The 19,530-nt window shown below is 46.6% G+C and overlaps 4 protein-coding genes across 4 annotated transcripts; 2 read left to right on the forward strand and 2 right to left on the reverse strand.

Annotated features, from left to right (window-relative positions):
* Nucleotides 1-2,650: 2,650 nt before the first annotated feature.
* On the forward strand, nucleotides 2,651-4,905 carry GGS25DRAFT_375363 (casein kinase I). The gene is made up of 4 exons (XM_049258223.1): nucleotides 2,651-3,345; nucleotides 3,481-3,550; nucleotides 3,620-3,768; nucleotides 3,836-4,905. Exons 1-4 carry the CDS (start codon nucleotides 3,217-3,219, stop codon nucleotides 4,811-4,813), a joined length of 1,326 nt encoding a protein of 441 aa, XP_049114809.1. The 5' UTR covers nucleotides 2,651-3,216; the 3' UTR covers nucleotides 4,814-4,905.
* Nucleotides 4,906-6,458: 1,553 nt separating this feature from the next.
* On the reverse strand, nucleotides 6,459-8,385 carry GGS25DRAFT_499754 (emp24/gp25L/p24 family/GOLD-domain-containing protein). The gene is made up of 3 exons (XM_049261808.1): nucleotides 7,935-8,385; nucleotides 7,559-7,861; nucleotides 6,459-7,304 (listed from the first exon to the last, which is right to left on the reverse strand). Exons 1-3 carry the CDS (start codon nucleotides 8,136-8,138, stop codon nucleotides 7,155-7,157), a joined length of 657 nt encoding a protein of 218 aa, XP_049114810.1. The 5' UTR covers nucleotides 8,139-8,385; the 3' UTR covers nucleotides 6,459-7,154.
* Nucleotides 8,386-8,533: 148 nt separating this feature from the next.
* GGS25DRAFT_499755 (uncharacterized protein) lies at nucleotides 8,534-11,104 on the forward strand. The gene has a single exon (XM_049261809.1). It carries the CDS (start codon nucleotides 8,853-8,855, stop codon nucleotides 10,743-10,745), a length of 1,893 nt encoding a protein of 630 aa, XP_049114811.1. The 5' UTR covers nucleotides 8,534-8,852; the 3' UTR covers nucleotides 10,746-11,104.
* Nucleotides 11,105-12,303: 1,199 nt separating this feature from the next.
* On the reverse strand, nucleotides 12,304-15,208 carry GGS25DRAFT_375436 (uncharacterized protein). The gene is made up of 4 exons (XM_049258224.1): nucleotides 14,081-15,208; nucleotides 13,867-13,919; nucleotides 12,502-13,787; nucleotides 12,304-12,447 (listed from the first exon to the last, which is right to left on the reverse strand). Exons 1-4 carry the CDS (start codon nucleotides 14,827-14,829, stop codon nucleotides 12,382-12,384), a joined length of 2,154 nt encoding a protein of 717 aa, XP_049114812.1. The 5' UTR covers nucleotides 14,830-15,208; the 3' UTR covers nucleotides 12,304-12,381.
* Between the last annotated feature and the right edge of the window lie 4,322 nt (nucleotides 15,209-19,530).

Consider the following 19,530-nt stretch of genomic DNA (forward strand, 5'->3'; position numbering starts at 1 on the left):
AAGCAAACTGCTTGCCTCTTGGTGAGTTGTCAGCGAGGCCCACCTGTTACGAGACCCTATTCTGGTCATTGCAAACACGTGTAATGTAGTATATTGACGAAGACATCTGAAGGCAAGCCTTATTTTCCCATGGGGTTTTTAATGGCGATATGTATGTAACCTAGGTTAGTATATTTCGTAACCTGCATAATGTAGTTAAGTTACTTATGTAAGTTGGCCAGTTCGACTGTTCGAGCTTCGGAGTAGGGAGGTAGACATCCGAGACTTTGCCCAACGGTTGGTGATCGATGGTCAATCTCAATCACAAGCTTGTACTTATCTGAGTTAATAATTTGTATGAGCGTAGTCAGCCCAGCCTCGGGTCATGGATCAATGAGCGGTGATTGGGAACCTATCATAGGTGGACAATTGAATCGAAGCTTTTACATAGCTCAAAGCGCCTCAAGTTACAAAGCACGGTAGGTACAGTAGAAGATCATTGCTTGAATTTGCTTCAATGCTTCGCCCTTGAGATATTAATAGAGACCCCCTGGGGGGTTAAGCCAATTTCGCTAGCTGAAAGCCAGCTTCTAGAAACAGTGAAAGAAAATAAATAATAATTGGGGTGGCCGATAACTACACCGTATGCAGTGAATGCCGTGAATCAATCCATAAAAGCAATAGAGTAATCATTAATATGTATGAGATGAAGCCGGTGATAATGTGTAGGGGTTTTCCATTTTTTATTATCATTAGATTATTCGTCACCAGCTAACATTAAACCTTGTAGGAAAAAGATGAGAAGCATCACAATATTTAAATGAAAAAGAAGAAACAAGAAATAGGAAATCAGAAATCAGAAATGTGAAGATTGAAAGTGAAAGGAAAAAAAAAAAAAAAGGATACATAAGAAATACATGTATACATAAGTCTTGGCACTCGATGGAGATCTGGCCCGACTGGAAACTTCAATTACCGACCTAAACTAGTATTGGTTAGGGGTATGCAACCTTGATATGGGCCCTTTCTCCTTATTGGTTTCTTGTTTTCTTCGGTGCGGCAAAGCTTCATTTTAAAGAAAAAGCCATCGAGAGTTTAACACCGTAAGACCGAAGGGCGAAGGAAAATATTATTAATAAACATTTAAAAGATTCAAAGATTTAATGTTACATATGTACAATGTACATAGAATATTCATTTTCAACGAAATACAAACAAACATTGAAGCAAATAAGATAAATACTTACATACACATAGTAAGTTAGTAACTATGCAGGCAAAGTATTTTGAATCTCTTAAAGAGTAACTACTAGGTATATGTAACTAATAAATCACTTCAGGTTCAGGTGAGGATTGGATCTCACGCACGGCTGGTTAGCAATGGTCGATCATTAATGCAATGCATTGCTTGCGGTAGTTTCCAAGCTTAGCGCCCCCAGCGACCTCGAGGTCAATCAATCCATCGGCCATCCATCTGCTGCGTGACCCTCTCATTTGACTTTGTTCCCTGAAGTGATTGGAGATGATTCGCAGTTTGAGAAAAAGAGGTCAGGTCACTGGTTTATCTATTCGTCTAGATAAGGCAGATAGGTAGCATTGGTAGCATTGAATGGCAGACAATTCAAGGCTGTGTTGGTTGTATTGGCTGCGTTGGCTGGTGGTTGTCTAACAAAAACAACGTCGGATGCACAACATCAATTGTTGATTTCCTGATTTCCTGATTTTGAAATTGCCTTTGCCTTTTGTTACGTATGTAATACATGTATGTATGCAGTACCTTCAATGTTTGTGATTGTAGGTTTGAATATACATACATACATACATCAATGATACACATCTTGGCAACGCCTGGCAGGCTGGCATTTGTGCATACATGCATCCATCAACGATGTATACATATAGGGGTCACGGAGGCAGACGGGCAGGACGGGTAGCCCGACACTTCCAAGGTTATTCGGTACAGTGTAGATATTACAGTACCTCCTTAGTCCGCACCTGGCAGCCCTGCTGCTCTGACAGGCCTCAGGGTATTGTACATAGTCTGTATTAAAGAAATAATGGATGGATTCAATACCGAAATGGATCTAATATGAAAAACATTCTCATGCAGAAATAGCCGTGGCAATAACTAATACTGTAATTCGAAATTATAAGTGACATCTGGACTATTTTTATAAGGCTTGAGGCTTGAGCATATCTGACTATTTTGTACATATGTACGTGCAAGTCACCACTGTGCAGTGCAGTAATGTTGCAGTTCCTCGAGCAACTGATGGACTGTGAGTGAGTGACTGGAGTGAGTGACTGGAGTGACTTCAAGTTGACAATTGAATTGTTCCTGTTGGAATTCAGGCCCGGACCCCTGACTTTTAAAAAGGTGCCTGGGACGTCTTGGCACTAATCGTTCCTCCATATGCCCCAATGCCCCAATGCCCAGCCATCCTCACTCCCCCGTTTTCAGTAAAGCCTCCCTTTTAACAAGTAGTTCGGTTGACCCCTAGCACTACTTAAAATTACCTAAGCCCCGCCTAAAACACGCCGCAATTTGACAGGTACGAAGTACTTTTGCCTTGATGCAGAACTGGTCAGGTACATAATTGTACCTAAGTATTACGCTAAAAAAAAAGAAAAGGAAAAAAAAAAAAAGAGTTAAGCAACCTGGAACCTTGCCTAGGTTTAGTGCCTGGGTTTTTTAGTTGTGCAAAAACAACAACGGCCAAAAAGGGCCGCGGCGCAGCGGGGCCAACATTGAACTAAGACCACTCACACTGGGCACCCTAAAACACCTGGGGCTGGACTTTCTACTTTCTACATCTGTACTTCTGTACTTCTGACGGTACATCTTTCAGTTGCAACTTTTGTACTTTCTACTTCTGGTGCTCCTGAGCCACTAGAGCCACCTTCGAGCCACTGCCGTTCCCCGACCGCTTCTCCCCCAAATTCCTCCCTTTCTGATCTTCACTTTCTCAGCTTGTCATTTTCATTCCCTTCCGACCGATCAATTCAACTCAACAATAACCTGGCAAGGATTGGCTGCCCGTCAGTTCATTAACTCGAGTCCTGATCAATCAACATTACTCGAGGGATGAGCTTTCGGTTTTCCTGAGTCTTTTCGAGTATCGTAGATACTCCTGTCGGTCCAGCGACAATAACCTTTCAGCCGTCTAGCCTTCCCGTCCCGTCCTTTTGGCAACTCCTATCTAGCGCTGGCGACAGCAGTCCTGGACATATCCCACAATGGCCTCCTCGTCGTCGAACGTCGTGGGTGTCCACTATCGGGTCGGAAAGAAGATCGGTGAAGGTTCTTTTGGTGTTATTTTTGAGGGCACCAATCTGTTGAATAACCAACAAGTTGCTATTAAATTCGTGAGTACATTGCTCCATATTCCCTTATGCTTTTGACCTGTCGGCCCTTCTTTCTCCTCGAGCCAATCTCCAGACACTCCATCGTATCAAGAGTAGATGGAAGGACAACAATTCTAATGGAAGGCAAAATTTTAGGAACCACGAAAGAGCGACGCGCCACAATTACGAGATGAATATCGTACTTACAAGATCCTCGTCGGCTGCCGTAAGTTTATACCATCAGTGTGTTACCATCTTGAAAGGATATCGTGTGATTGACCAGTCCATTTTATAGCCGGTATTCCTAATGTCTACTACTTCGGTCAAGAGGGTCTCCATAACATCCTTGTTATAGATTTACTTGGACCATCGTTGGAGGATCTCTTCGACCACTGCAACCGCAGATTCACAATCAAGACTGTGGTGATGGTAGCGAAACAGATGGTAAGTTTTCTTATCCGCGTTTTGTCTGGTGGTCTACCACAATTTCAAGTACTGACTCAATTCTTAGCTTTCTCGCGTGCAAACCATCCATGAGAAGAACCTCATCTACCGAGATATCAAGCCCGATAACTTTCTCATCGGCCGTCCTGGAACTAAGGCTGCCAATGTGATTCATGTTGTCGATTTTGGTATGGCCAAACAATACCGAGACCCGAAGACAAAGCAACACATCCCTTACCGAGAGCGAAAATCTTTATCTGGAACCGCACGTTATATGAGTATCAACACCCATTTGGGACGAGAACAATCCCGGCGAGACGATCTCGAAGCACTTGGCCACGTATTCATGTACTTTCTGCGAGGCGGATTACCATGGCAGGGCCTGAAGGCTGCGACGAACAAGCAGAAGTATGAGAAGATTGGCGAGAAGAAGCAGACGACACCGATCAAGGATCTTTGCGAAGGTTTCCCAGAGGAATTTAACAAATACCTAACCTACGTGAGAAATCTTGGCTTCGAGGACACACCTGACTACGACTACTTGCGGGAACTCTTCACACAGGCTCTTAAGAACACCGGTGAAGTAGAAGACGGCGAGTATGACTGGATGAAGATTAGCAAGGAGTCGTCTAAGGGTTGGGATGCTATGCATAAACCAGGACCTTACCACAACCCTAACAAGCCGGGTATGTCTGCTAGAGAACTACATAACCAATCTCGTGCAAACACACCCGCGGGCCTTACCCACGAGCGTTTAAACGCCGCGCAGCCCCCACCTCCGTCTCCAGCCAGGCCGACGGACAAGCGCCGGCCAAACGCCCCCGGCGCCTTGGGGGCCCAGCGAGGTAGCACGGTGGGGGGTCTCCGGGACATGGCTACACCAACTCCTTCAACTCAAGCCCAGTTCCAGAACAGCAACCAAAACTTGCCCCCGAGAATGGGCACGCAAGTAAACATGAGCTCACCAGTGGCCGGCAATGGAAGATCATCGGAACCTCAACCGACAGGTTTCCAAAAGTTCATGAAGGTCCTCTGCTGCGGTTAGTCAGGACTCCGCAGCCTTTTGTTTATGCTTTTGTTTGTTTGGGCGTATAGAGCTGATAGGTGTTTAGGTTAAACGCATATCATCATGGCATGCTAGTGATTTATAGACTAGAGACGTTACTTGAGATTCCTTGGGCCGGTTTATACCACTCTTAATACTTGTCGTTGTTCTTCCACGTTTGCGGATGATCACTCCTATTACGTCTCCGTCGCTACATGTTGCCACCCACTATAGTCACTTTGCCGTTTCTGGAATCCGGATGCATGGTCCGAGAGCCTACACGGGACAGAACCGCTGTGTTCAAAACTTTGAATCCACGGCGCAGCAAAACCACACTCACCTCGCGAATCACCACCAGAATTGTCGTGCGCATGTGCATCCTTGAATAATACTGCCCGAGGATAACGGGCGAAGAAGAAACCTTTTTACGCATGAATTCCCTCTAGGATCTCAGGTTGGCACGCCCCGAGATATTTACGAATTACTTTTTCCTTTCACGACTCTCGTTTTTGATGAGATAGAAACAGGCTGTTTAATCAGTAGAGCGCAGCACGGCGCTGGTGGAATTATAACCGTTGGCGAGCATTGGGATCGGGTTTCGTATGTTCTGTTATCCGTCCCCTTATACACCAATCATAATTTTAAGAAGAGCAGGAGAGAGAGGTGAGAGAGATGGGCCCGAGTGCGGGGACGGGCTGTGTATTAAGCAGAAGCAGTATACGAAGTACGGAGAAGTGCAGAGTGGCCATAGTAGGATGATCTCGCAGAAACAATGCGTGAGAAACACCCCAGGCTTTTGCGATGCTAGGAGAGGACATAGGGCAAAAAAGAGACATTATAATGATTTTGACGTTGCCAGCTACATCATGACTTGACTTGTTTCTGTTGAAAAAAGGGCGCTTCAGCATTCTGTTTATGTGGCATCGTGTCTTGTTTTCTTGTCTTGAAGTCTGTCTTAAGACTCTTGAAACCCCCCTTGTTGTTTGTTGTCGTTGTTGAACGGTTGTCGACTTGTGTTGTTTTTTTTTATCAATCAATCAATCCACTTTATTTAATAATACAAATCCTAATTACAGTTAAAGCTATACGTGTATGACTTTTTTTAGTATGGCGCTGTCGTATGTACATTTACACACCTAGGTGCGTTCTAGTATTCGCTGTCATATAACTAAATATTGGGCTAACCTAGGCTATGTACTTACTTACATAGAATCTAAAAGGTATGTAGTTGGATACATATGTACATAGATGCAGAACGCCGAGGCAGTGTTTTAAGGCCCGCGTTCCCCGACTGCTGCTAATAAACTAACTAAATAACTAGGTACCTACGGACTTATATACACGATAGTACGATACACGATAACTATGCACTACATACGTGTGTTAGCTGACTAGGTAGGTTATGTAGGGGGTTAGTAGCTAGCTGCCTTGGATAGTATGTAAGTTAGATACTAGATACTACTAGCTAGGTTAGATACTAGTTACCTACTTCAAGCCCCGGAGGTTATGCTAGCTAGTAGCCACTAACCTATGTAGGCTACTTACTTAGGCTAGGTTGGCTAGGCTGTTTCCCCTGGATTCGCGACAATTCCGTAAGGAAGGGTAAGACATTCGTGGAGGCGAGTGAGCGTGTGGGTAGGTATGTAAGCAAGCAAGCAAGCAAGCAAGCGAAGCGTTTACTTTTTTTCTTCTCCTTTTTTTCTTTTGCTACTGACTAGGTTAGGCTGGTGAAGATAGATAGATAGGTATTAATGGATGGGGATATGTTGGGTTAACAACTGCATCCATTTGTCAAGTGTCTGAATCCACAAGCACAACAACATAAGGAGGTAGTTAAGTAGGTACTATGCAGATAGGCAGGTAAGGCAAGGCAAGGCAAGGCAGCTAGCTAGCTTGAGGTCAAGTAGTATTTATACCCCCCTGAAGCAGCCCAGTCCACTCTCCTTTGACCTCCCCCCATATCGTTGTCATTTTCCTCCGTCATTCACCCCCTATCGTCTACTACAGCAGAGGCCGGGTCGCCTGAACCACGTTGGATTAGGTAGATAGCTACCTACGCGATAGCTTGTTCGTACATACATGCATACCATACAAACATACAATGCCATGCCATGTCATATATTATGTAGATTGGTATAAGCACCTAGGTTAGACACCTAGGCATCTCAAGTAGGTAGGTAGGTAGGTAACCCCTTTACCTACCTACCCACATACCAAAACCAAACAAAACCCTTCCCAGAACTCCCAGCGTTGTCTACCAAATCACGACCAACAGCTTTTTTGGCGGAGAAGGAAAAAAAAATCATTTATCCCCTTTTTGCATTGGTTGGGTTCCCGGTTTTTAGGTAAGCTTTTGCTTGATGAAGAAGGACCGGAGATGCGATAGCTGCCAGGCGCAGGTGATGCCGAGGACGACGAGCTGAATGACCATCCAGCGCACGACGCGCGAGTTGGTCGTTTCGGATTGGTCTCTGAATTCGGCTTCGCGTTCCTGTGGGTTTTTAAGATGCGACGTTAGTGAATTGTGCTGCGTGGTGTACTATGATTTTGGGGGCTGTGTTGGTAATAGGGGGTGGGACTGATGTAGCTTTGATTTTCTTTGACTGATTGGTGGCAGAGAGCTGCTTCATGACATCGAGTGTAGTCTTGGTATATATCAAGCACGTAACTCAAGAAAATCAACTCTTAAGGGGATAAAAGAAGAGAAAGGAACAGAAAAGTGGAGGGAGGGGGATCGCTGCTTACCCTCTGGAAGATCTGTTCGCGCCTGACGTCCTGCAGACGAGCGTTGAGGTCGCGGACGCGCTGAGAAATGTCCTGGAGCTTGGACTTGTCGGTTGACTCGATCTCGCTAGAGCCAATGGCGAGATCGAGGGTCAACTTGATGCCGCCGTTGGGCTGAAGGGCGCTGAGCCAGCCGGTGCGGCCGCTGTTGCTGCTAGGGGTGAAGCAGATCTTGTGCTCGCCGGCGTCGGCCGTGGTGAAGGTGAACTTTCCCGAGGCCTGCCCTCGCTGGGAGACTACGCGGTGGTCGTTGTCGAATATTTCCTACATTTTTTGTGTTAGAAAAGAAAAAGAATAATAAACAAAGAGAGAAATGGAAAGGTGGTTTAGTACTGACATCGACCGAGATGTAGATGCTGATGCCGTCGTGTCTGGACCATGATTGGGTGTTGTCGTCCCACTCCTCGGCTGCATAGTGTCCGAGTACCAGTGTATCCTTCGGTAAGTCCTCGAAGAAGCATTTCGGGGTGGTGCCGTCGAGGAAGAAGTGTAGTGCTTGAGCGACGGAGCCCAGCATCAAGAGGGGGAGAAGCGCCCTCATTTTTCCTTTTTTCCTTATTTCTTTTTTTTGTTGAACCTGGAAAAGCTTCTCTCAACTGATCGTATCCTAGCTTTATTTAAGTCAAGTTGGGTCGCGGGCAAGGATGGTGGAGGTTGGGATAAGAGGTGGTGGTCGTCGATGTGGAAGTTCGCGGTTTTGGAAAGTTTCGTAAGTTGAAATGTTTCCAAACCTTGGAACGTTTCCCGATTTCCAAGGTGCCACGTTCGAAAAACTGGCCAAGACAGGGATTACCATAGTTATCTAGTAGCTGATTAGATTCGTTGACCGCATTAAATAGGCCTGCTTAGCTTTCCAGTCACGTGTTTTTACCACCTAACCGGCGTAGTAACCGCCCAAATTGAATTTGTACATTCAATCAATTAATCAATTAATCAATTCATCAATTCATCAACACTCAACCTCATCAATCACCCCGATCGCGAATATCATTTGAAGCCATCAAAACTTGACGCGTCAACGCTGGAAATTCATCATCCAGAAGATATCCTATTTTGTCATTTTGTCATGTGCCTTACCACGTAAATGATTTTGTAGTAGATACTACATATTATCTTCTTGTTGTAATAACTTCCTCACTACCTCCCCACCTTCTGGTCCCTAACCGATGCTCGAGCTGCTGCTAGCTTTCCTGCTTACTTCGCTCACCAATAAAAATCACATGTCTCGCTTTCCTCTAGCTATCCAATATTAAAGATGGCCTCACACGATCTCCGAGAGGTCCTCAGCTTACCACTCGATAACACATCGCGCCCCACTAAGAAACAGAAGATCGGTGTCCCGCGTCAAAGTTTGAAGGGTTTGGCAAGAGAGGTACAAAATCTTGGTGGCGATAACCCCATCGCCATTGTCCAAGAAATATCATCCTTCAAGAAGCGGAGGTTTGGCAGCAGGAAGCCCGCTGCACGATGGGACCTACAACCCTTTCGCAACTCGGCCCGAGACGACCAGTCGTTACATTTGCGACATTGGAGGAAGCAAACCGAGGACCAGGCGAGACAGCAGCAGAATGGTGTGATAGATCAAGATGAGGCAGAGACAAAGAAAAAGCCGGAGCAGCCTGAAGACTCGGGGTTCGCCAAGTTCAATGTGCAGGTCGACGTACCGCAGTACAGTGATGATCAATACAATTCTAATTTAAAGAGCAACGACTGGACCAAGGACGAGACCGATTACCTGTTTGGCCTTGCTACGGATTTTGACCTCCGTTGGCCCCTTATATGGGACCGCTATGAATATCATCCAAAGCCCCCAGACAAGGTAACGAATGGGGAGGAAGCCGATAGTATCGATCCCAACACCGCCGTAGTCCCAGCGACCAAGGTCCGAACTATGGAGGACTTGAAGTCTCGATACTATGAAGTAGCAGCCAAGATGATGGCAGTCCAGAAACCTGTTCAATACATGACTCAGGCCGAGTTTGCGCTTCACGAGGTCATGGCTAATTTCAATCCGATCTCAGAAACACAGCGCAAGAAATTCGCAGCTGATGCTCTGTCGAGGTCGAGGGACGAGGCCCAGGAGGAGGAGTTACTACTCATCGAAGTGCGCAGAATTCTTGCTCGTCAAGAGCGGCTTAACCAAGAACGCCGCGAGCTGTATAACCGGCTAGACTACCCCCATACAGAACAAGACATCAATGCGTTCAAGTCTAGTACCGGGCTACAGACACTCCTTCAGAACCTCATGAATGTTGATAAGACTAAGAAACGCAAGTCGCTTATGGAAGCCAACGGAACAGTTACACCGGCATCAGCCCATCCCCCAGCTCATACTTCCGGTCCTGCCACCACTACGCCGGTATCAGAAACACGTCGGGAGAGCATTGCGGCTTCCTCAACAGGTCATCGTGATTCCGTTGGAGGAAGTGAACGACCTGAGAGACCCACTAAGAAAGGTGCTCAGCCAGAACGTAAGAAGCTCAGCGAGCAGGAAGAACATATATACGGTGTATCGCACCATGACCGTCTACCGTCAGGGCCCACATTCCGTTATGAGCGGATCAATAAGATTCTTACCACAAAGAGCAATGCCCAACACCAGCGCATCACCAATACCCTAGCCGAACTAGACATCCCCGGCAGGCTCAACATGCCGACTCGAGCAGTGGTAGAAGAAATGGAGAAGCTACTCAACTCTATCGGTGTCCTACTGGACATGCGCAAGATGCACGACAAGATCGATGCTGAGGTACGGCTGGAGAGGGCCAAGAAAGCCGAACGTGAGAAGACCTTGGCCCCTTCACAGGCGGAGAGTAAAGCTGGAGGGTCTAATGGCAACCATAATGGCGAGGGAATAAAAGGGTCGAGTGCGGTGAACGGTACTAGCGGAACCGTTAATGAAGCCAGTGCTACTGCCTCACCCGTCGCTTCGAAGAAGGCTCATGGCAAAGCGCCTGCTACAAATGGTAATACTTCTGATGATGACAACGGCGAGAACAATATGTCTGTGGACGTAAATACCGCGCCAAAGACTACGGAGGCCACCGAAGACAAGGGTGACAGACCAGAAAGTAGTAACGGAAATAAGAGGAGCGCCAGTGTATTGAGTGGTATAAGTGACAAGAGTGTTAAGAGACAGAAGAAGTAATGGGTTACAACATAATACCTGCTGATATACACCTGATGGACGCACTCGAGAGGCTAGCATGGCGAGTTGTCAGTCACAGTGGAAGAGACGAGAAAGTGAGGAGACCGAGACGAGACCGAATGCGTATTATAGCATGGCTGGTGGCTGGTGCTTATGCCCGCCATGGTCGGCTAGTTAGTTGGTGCTGTGAAATGAAAATAATCCTACTTTAATAACCTTCTGTACATGCTTCATGGTAAATTATCACTTGCCTGTGTAGGTATATGTATGCATGTGTCTGTGTTGACAACCTGGATAGGCACCAAACCAATGTTACGAGATCAGGGTGAGATGAGATAACTATGTACATAACTATACATACATACATATGTAATCACGTGACACCCCTTAAATCCACACCACTCCACACCACACCACACCACTATGCCGTATCGTGACAATGCTACGAGCCTACGACAGAAACTTCCCGCTAGGTATCAATCAACTGGGCACGTCGGAGTTTATGCCTACGCGCCGCATTCTACCTACACACCTAGCCTAGCCTAGTATGAATATGGATGAATATGGATAACAATTGTGATAAGGCAGGTAGGTAGGCAGGTAGGTGGGTGCGTAGTAGTTAAACTAAACAAACACGACCAGAAGAAGCAGAAGCAGAAGCATGATTTAGGTAGGTAGGTAGGTAAAAAGAAGAAACTGGGTATCTTGGAACCTACATAGATAGATCTAGTGTATAGCGTGCGTGACCTAACCTAACCTAACCTAACCTAGCCATACATGCATAGGTAGGTAGGTATCTTCCTTGTATTGTATTTTTTACCCTCGTTAATATGTTTGAAAAAATCCTCGTCTTCTTTCTTTCTTTCCTTTCTTCCTTGAAAATGTTTTTTTTTGGAATTTTTTATACCTTCATTTCTTTCAACACCCGGGCGATTTGGTAGGTGGGGGGGCATTTTAGGATCCAGCTATATAGTATATAACCCATGTCAACACAGGTAGGTAGGCACAGTACCTAGGTAACGCTGATTTTACCCCCTTTCCTATTCTCCTTTTTCTCTTTTCCCTTTCTCTCCCAACTCCCCGACTCTTGACTGTCCGTGTAGCGTGTAGGTGATATTCGTTACTCCTCATGGGCGGCCGTTTTCTCATAAAAAGGCCTTTGCCTTGCCTCGCTTTGTCCGTAGTTCCTTTCCAAGATGCAAGAGCAGGGAATCCCAAATGGCTCCCCGCTGTGTATATATGGACTTTCTTTCCATGCTTATATGAACAAAAACGGGACAAGTGCCTCCCTCCCTATTTGCTACCAAAACACCGGTACTATGGATAGCTGCCAGAGCCATCTGGTTACCTTTTCTATCCTTGGTATATATCCATGTTCTGTGTGCCATGAAAGGCATCGTCGTCGAATCCGCCTGCGTTGGTATTCTAATCTCTTGAAACTTCCCAAGTCGAAGGATATTTTTGGAAATCGTAGTAGCTAGGCAAGGTTATCTGGATCCACGCTCGTTTGGACGTTAGGTTTCGGCTGGCGAATACGATACCCGCAAGGCGTACTAGGGTTCTGCAATATCGAAATACACGCATGCATGCGTAGGCCCGAGAGAACGGCAAGTAGATATATTCAACTTATATCCTGTCAACTGATGGCGCCGCGAGTTACTCGAGCCGGATTGCCAGCGACCACAGTGAATGGTGGCACATCCTACGTTATCATTAGCATCTAATTTAATGATAGACTACTAACCGGAGAACCTACTTTGGTGACCACTGCGCCAGCAGCAACCGTCGCCCCCTTTCCAATCTTAAGACCGAGGAGAATTATAGCACCTCCACCTACCCATACGTCGTCATCGATGTATATGGGCGCGCCTAGATGTGGGCTCTTACTGCCTTTGCGCTTCTTCGGGTCAGTGTGCAACGTGCCGCCGAATAGACTGACATTCGGACCGATGTAACAGTTATTGCCGATGACGATGTCCATAGGATCGATAATGGTGCAATTTCGGCCGATGAATACGTTGTTTCCAATGGCGATGTTGTAGCCATAGTCGCAGGTAAATGGCGCCTCAACTACTACTTCTTGCCCTACGTTTCCAACATTGGTGATGGTTGAAGCCAATTGCGGATCCATGAAGATGGGCTCTGTTGGGTTTAAGATCTCCCGGAAGAGGCGTGATCGTTCAGACGCTGAAACTCCAACATTGGGATTCGTAGAATTGTTAAACCTGAAACACGCGGCGCTGCATCGTTGTCTCTCTAATACAAGTTCTTCGTCAAATGGATAGTATTGGTTCCCTAGGAGCATGTCTTCCTTCTGAGTTCTCTCTTTTTCGGGAGGGAAATTGTGATGTGACAAGGCAAGTCGTGCTGCTTCCCGGGGGTCAGTTGTTGTCGCCGCCGCCGGGGCTGGAGGAGGAGGCGGAGGAGGTGGCGGAGGAGGAGGCGGGGGTGCAGACGTAGGGTGAGATTGCGACTGTGATGGAGGTGGTGGGCTGCTGCTTCGAGTTGGCGGAAGGATATTGATTTGCGGAAGCGGAGCAGAATGCGGGACTTCGTGTTCGGTGCGTGTGATATCGTGTAACGGCGGTACTCTCTGGTAGTCTTTGTGCCGGTCGACACTACTCAGTGGTGTTGGTAGCTGCATATTAGTGCTTGTGGCGCTTATTGGAGTAGGAAACACGCTTGTCGAACTGTTGTAAGGTATTGATGATAGTTTGTTTTCCGGACTTGTGGCAGAAGGGGTTGGGGTGGGAAGCGTTGCGGGCACCTGTCGGTTATCGTCTGCTAGTATCGGCCGGCCTTGCACTGGTTCTATCCGAAGAGATTGCCCGCGATAGGGTTGAACAGGCGGATCACGCTTTGGAGGCGGCGGGGGTGGAATCGAATAATTACTCTGTTGGGGCATCCCGTAGGCACCAGGTGGCACATAGCTGGGGTCCTTGGATTCAAGCGGAACAGCCGCAGGTTTATTCTCCATCTTAGGATAGCCTCGTTGGTTTGGATATCCGTGGCACACAAACCCGCCTCGGACACAATTGGTGCCTACTCACTTTATAAGTAAACGAAAACAAGATTTTCACGTCCAAGAGAGGTTCGAAAAGAGCCACCTATAACAACTCACATTGGGGTTTCGTCTCATCACACTTTTTCTTTCTCTTTCGACAAGTTAAGCAACTATACGTATTCGTATGGAGTACCGATGCGTCGCTCTTAGGTGTTGAGGTACTTGCATACTTGTAACACCTAAGAGGATGCAAATCGGCCACACCATACCAACAAGTCAGCAAAAGGGGCCTTGGTATAAAAAGAAAATGAAGATAGCGAAATCTAGTTACCCAGTCTTTGTTCTATTGCTGAAATTTCGTTTCCTTTTCTTAGGATCTGACTGAATCATAGAATCCCCTTTCCTCTGCTCCGGCGTGTAGGAGGCACTTCCGTAGATCACAGAGCTATCATCGCCGTCGGGGCTTGTCGCCTGGTAGTCGTGTTGGTTCTCCATATGAGCATTGGCTCTTCGAAGAGTGTCACCAATTTGCTCATCAGTCGGAGAGGCTATCAAGCTCGTGGATCCTTGTGGATCATACGAGGCGCGGTCATCTGAATTCCCCTGTTGCGCATACCAAACCTCGTGATGCCCTCGATTCTCTTCGTTATATTGCCTATACTCGCGCTCGCGCTGAGAACTAGAATATGGATCACGTGACTCCGTATGCGGTGTGTGAGGTTGTTGCTCCCGGTCTCGAGCGAGGGCACTTTTTCTACGGAGCTCTCCGAGAGTTTCGTCTGAGGGCGAACGTTTGCGCTTATGAGCTCCTTCAACCTCTGGATACACAGCGGGCTGATAGGACGGCCGATCAGGACTGGTCCGCGACCAGTGCTCCCTCTGCCCAGTAGAAACGTCTCGAACCTTAGGGTCCTGCACGAGAATCTGACGAGTGGGGTGGTCCTCAGAAACCGCATGTATCGAAGTAGGACTGCTACTATGTCGTTCGGTGCCTTTTGGTTCGCCTCCGTTTAAGGCCGTAAAAGTTGCCATATTTCGTCCAACAATTTCTTCAGCCCAATAATCTAGCGTGAGGTGCATAGGAGCCTGCTATCCCAGACGTAAATAGTAAGATCACAATTACTATGTAATGAAAATTTTCAACCACGCCGCAACCGGCATCCGAGGTCCAGCAGATCCAAGGCAAGCACTAAACACGGACTTCGAAACTGATGACGGTTGCCAACACAGTTCAGGCTATAGCTGAAGTGTGTAGTGTATAGCGTGTGCTGGCGTGTGGGCTAGCTCCTTCGAAGAGCTAGCAGTTGAAACGGGGAAACGCTGAGAGTAAGATGAAAATAAATTGGATATCGTAAATAGCTGGAGTTAATAGATGTTGATTCCGCACAGCAGTCGCAGTATAAGACACCGAGATTTCTTTTTAATCAGAGCCTCTAAATGTTAGCACATTGAAAAAGAGGACGTGTATACTCCAATTAGATAAAAGCCGGATCTTTGCGCTTGTGGTGACGCCGAACAATGAGTGATCGACAACTTAAATTTTGTCTTTTTAAAGCTGCGCAGAACTTTGAAGGCGAGTCAAGTGCGCGGGGGCGATTTGGTGTGTAAGCGAGTGGGAATGGGCGAACCGCACCTCTTTTTTTTTCCTTTTGAATGTAGGTGCGTAATACGACCGACGTGCAAGGGCTGGTGCGGTACGTCGTGCGTACTCTTATGTTGCGGTGTGAGCAAAGCTGCAAGCTGGGAGCTCATGGGCTGCTGCGCCTAAGCAATTGCACTTTTTGGCTGTCGTGCTAAGGTATTCCTATCCAGGGATTATTGTCCTTTGCTTTGTTGGCAATGATCGTTGGAGCCGAATATACTATGTGTCTGTCTGAAATGCCTTGGAGAATAATAATCAAGATGATTATCGTGCGGAACGGTCCACGACGTAACTGCTCGAGATTCGAAACCAACTATATTGGATTGCTGTTCTTGCTTCCCACTCGTTCCTTGCGCCGGGAAATGCTTGTTTTCTTATTTCCTTATTTTGTATTGCGTACAAAGAAGTCCCAGCGCTTGGTGATTTAACGCGCGATTATTTCAATTTTTAATTTTTTTGCCCGCTGCGCCTGTTAGTCGGGGATCAAAGCAATGAATGGTATCTCCTCCTTCTATTCTCTTCCCCCTTCCGCAACGTTGAGATAAATCCGGACGTTAACAATTCCTCTCGGGTACCCTTCTTACGTATCCAAAGCACCACGTGGAAATACGGCGGGGAAGCTTAGAGAGATATAGAAAATAAAGAGTACGAAGGGCGGAGGGCGGAGAGTAAGGAATGATGATTAGCGATAGGATGATTGAGTAACAGTAATCAAAGCTATACGTAGCACGTAGCACGTAGCATGTAGTACGTAGTATTTAGCAGTCGCAGTCGCAGTTGCAGTCGCAGTCGTAGTCGCAGTAGTAGGTTGAAGCGAGTATGTTATAAGAAGATATAAGGAAAATATGTGGCTAGCCAGCCAGCGCAATGCAGTGCAGCACAACGAAGGGTCTAGACGGAGTGAGAACCTTGGGCCTTGGAAGCTTGGGAAGTTGCCCAGATGGTTTAAAGCACTTCCAGTCTTTATTGATTATTGACAAGATGCACGGTAAGGTTAGGTCAGGACAGGACAAGACAGGTCAGGTCAAGCCAGGTCTGGTGTGGTCTGGTAGAAAGGTCTATGGAGTATGTATGTATGTGTGTTGCTTGGTAAAGGTAAGGTAAGGATGAGTTATGTTAATAGCAATATTGATAATTGAATAGATAAAGTAGTTATGTACTACTAGTAGTAGGACGGGTAGGTACCTAGGTAGGTAAGTAAGGTTAGCCAGGGCAAGCTCGAGTCAAGTACTTGCTGGGTTATGGTAGGTACATCGTTGAACTGGTCAATTGATCTTGAGAAGTTGAGATACATACTGGAGTACATACATACCAAGGGTACTGCATAGTATTTGGTAGCGCCACTAGGTACAAATCATGTACATAACTATCTGTAATCCATATAATCCATGCAATTATTCCATGTATATTCCATGTAAGTTAAGTATTCCATGTATTCCATGTAATCCTTGTTAATCCATGGGATGGCACGCATGTAAAGTAATGAGGGCAGCAAGTTAAAAAGATTGAAATGCAAGCCAGTAATTAACCTGCAGTTGACAGTTGCAGTCCTGAAAAAGGCGACGAGACATTCCCCCCAAAAAGATTTGATTTGAATTAAAGACATCAACCACCCCCCGGCGGGATGCCTCGATATAGCCCTGGAGGTACATGGTAAGTATGTAGTAGGTACTACATGTAGGTAACTATGTAGGTTACTGCTTGAGTACATGAGTAGGTACCGGCCGACCAAGATCGGCAATCCTGGTACCTGCCCCAATATTGGGCGGCATGGCGCTTGGGTACTGGGCTCTTGGTACCCAGGACTAGGTACTAGGTACAGAATAGACGAGGGCCAGCAATGCGAAGGTAGGCTGACTCTGGCTGAGCTTCGAAGTACTTGTACGATAGAAGATACATATGCTAAACCAGGATGTTGCTTTAGGATATGCGTACAAAGGCGCCCACGAGAGCATCGAACCCATGAAAGCCCATGTGAGAGTTTGGAAGCCGAGTTCGAGGCACTTTCCAATCAACGATACTGCTGTATTGTTAGGCATGTATTGTACATACATATGTATGTATCGTATGTATCTTGCCATGTGTGTGCGCTAAAAGCCTTCACCTTTCCCCTTTCCAACTCCCGATTTTACGCAGGCTTACGTAGATAAATACCTGGTACTTGGATATCGAAGGAGTGGAGGTAACATCATTGGTGTACTAGGTATGTAGATGCTAAAGTGTTTGCATCTGACTTATCAAAGGCGCCATTATGTATAACGTAAGTGAGAGTTCATAGTCATTATATACCTAGTAGTTACATAATTATAGGAAAGGTACGATATCAAATCCTACAGACTCGGAAATTTACCGAGATCTCGTATATATATAGATATAGTATAGCTCGGTACCTTATAAGTCCTACATTTATAGATAATAGTTATAGTCATGTGTATAGTTAACCAGTTGTTAGTCAGGTAGCTAACCTAGATACCGAGGCATGTGCCTACGTTATATTCTATGTAGGTTTTGAATACATAGAAAGATCTCATGTATGAAATCGCGGAATACTTCATACCTCTGTACGGAATATGACAGGGTGGTTTATTTGTCTGTCTGTCTGTCTGTCTGTCTGTCTGTCTGTCTGTCCTGACGTGGTGTTTCTTCCCATTCTCACTCACAAATCATCTTTCCCGCCGCCCTTCACGCGATGTCACCAAATCTGCTCTGGGTGCCACTGCAGCGGCAATGTGATGAACATTGAAGCAGCCACATCAAATTATAGGTACTTACCTACTACCTACCATACCGTACCTACATACTTACTTTTTTCTCGGGCGGGTAGCCTTGCGCGGAATATGTTATTCATCTCGTTCGCGCACACACTCTTATCCTCGGCATGACATACATACAGGGACTATATACATATGTAGCCTTGAGCTAGTAGTGTCTCTAACTGGCTGACTCACCTTTGTTATGCATCGTCCAAGATATGTAGGTGGCGGCCGATAAACACCATGTACGTAGGCAAGTAGCAAACGTGTGCTCTCGAGGTGACCAACGGCTAGACGTAGGTAGGTTAGCCCCCTCAAACGTTGCACCGGAAATCCATGCCCGCCAGCCAGCCAGCACCATTGTGAGTCGTTCAATTCGCTGTCACTCCTCTCGTCTCAAACATTGGGGCCCATTCATGGGGTGGATGCTTAGCTAGTGCTAATGGGTTTCGGCCCGCGACCGAGTCCTTGGTTGCGGTTTTTTGTTAGATATTAATAATAATACCTACCTACACTATTATGTAGGTACGGGGCAACCGCAACGCGACCGACGCGGTGGTTAGGTTTTTGGGAGGGAGGAACGAATAAATGAATGAACGAATGAATGAAATCAATAAAGGCCACTTCTTGCGGCCTAGCGGCGGTTCCTGGGGGGCCCTACTACATGGGGGCCCTCCTTCGGTTCTCCTACATAATAGTACCTAACCCACGAAACCATTAAAGCTGCCCGCGGCGTCCGTGATCAAAATATCACACTACTATGGATGTACATACCTATGATACGCGGTTCGTTGTTGGTGGGCATTTTGGGAAATCTCACAAGGATACAGTGGACGTTCATACGATTGATTGGGGGGATCTATGTAGGATATGTATGTAAGTACATAACTACACTAGAGTACAGAGCAGTGTGTACCTAGGTGTGTAGGCACTCAGTTTTGAAAGGGACCGCGATCTGGTAGAAGTGCGTGAGCGGCACAGCCAGGTGCAACGCTGATAGGCAACGTCTATTCCTCCTTTGGGTAAGGAATTCTGCCAAATTCTTGCCCGCCAAGTCTCTGCTGCAGCGCTGCTCCAACTTAAAAAGGCCGACCCTGACCCTGGAAAGATTGCCGGGCAAGGTGAGGTGAGTGTTAAGTGAAGAAGTTTGGGCGGGCTTTGGACCGTTTGGTACCGTTTGGTGAGGTTGGTAGAGCTTCTAGTCGTACGCCGTCTGCAGCCAATGGACGTGTCGGGACAGGGATGCAGCTGTCATGCAATATTTGGCGCGGGCGTGTGATGTCGAAAATTGTCCAGGGCTCTCATTAGGGCGCAGTGAATACCCGCGTCTAGAGCCGACAAGAGACCAGTGATTTGCTACTAACGTATGTGCTCGCCCCATTGTCA

The sequence above is a fragment of the Hypoxylon fragiforme genome (genome assembly GCF_022984875.1).
Source record: "Hypoxylon fragiforme strain CBS 206.31 chromosome Unknown GGS25scaffold_7, whole genome shotgun sequence".
Taxonomy (NCBI): domain Eukaryota; kingdom Fungi; phylum Ascomycota; class Sordariomycetes; order Xylariales; family Hypoxylaceae; genus Hypoxylon; species Hypoxylon fragiforme.

What these genes read in the sequence shown, in the direction of transcription:
- GGS25DRAFT_375436 (XM_049258224.1), bottom strand. Translation starts at nt 14,829, where the DNA reads ATGCACCTCACGCTAGATTATTGGGCTGAAGAAATTGTTGGACGAAAT. An exon ending in AGCAATAGAACAAAGACTGG is followed by an intron (nt 13,920 to 14,080) that starts GTAACTAGATTT and finishes GAATACGTATAG; the next exon opens with TTGCTTAACTTGTCGAAAGA. An exon ending in CTGGCGCAGTGGTCACCAAA is followed by an intron (nt 12,448 to 12,501) that starts GTAGGTTCTCCG and finishes ATGATAACGTAG; the next exon opens with GATGTGCCACCATTCACTGT.
- GGS25DRAFT_499754 (XM_049261808.1), bottom strand. Translation starts at nt 8,138, where the DNA reads ATGAGGGCGCTTCTCCCCCTCTTGATGCTGGGCTCCGTCGCTCAAGCA. An exon ending in GCATCTACATCTCGGTCGAT is followed by an intron (nt 7,862 to 7,934) that starts GTCAGTACTAAA and finishes CAAAAAATGTAG; the next exon opens with GAAATATTCGACAACGACCA. An exon ending in GCGAACAGATCTTCCAGAGG is followed by an intron (nt 7,305 to 7,558) that starts GTAAGCAGCGAT and finishes AAAAACCCACAG; the next exon opens with GAACGCGAAGCCGAATTCAG.
- GGS25DRAFT_499755 (XM_049261809.1), top strand. Translation starts at nt 8,853, where the DNA reads ATGGCCTCACACGATCTCCGAGAGGTCCTCAGCTTACCACTCGATAAC.
- GGS25DRAFT_375363 (XM_049258223.1), top strand. Translation starts at nt 3,217, where the DNA reads ATGGCCTCCTCGTCGTCGAACGTCGTGGGTGTCCACTATCGGGTCGGA. An exon ending in AACAAGTTGCTATTAAATTC is followed by an intron (nt 3,346 to 3,480) that starts GTGAGTACATTG and finishes GCAAAATTTTAG; the next exon opens with GAACCACGAAAGAGCGACGC. An exon ending in CAAGATCCTCGTCGGCTGCC is followed by an intron (nt 3,551 to 3,619) that starts GTAAGTTTATAC and finishes TCCATTTTATAG; the next exon opens with CCGGTATTCCTAATGTCTAC.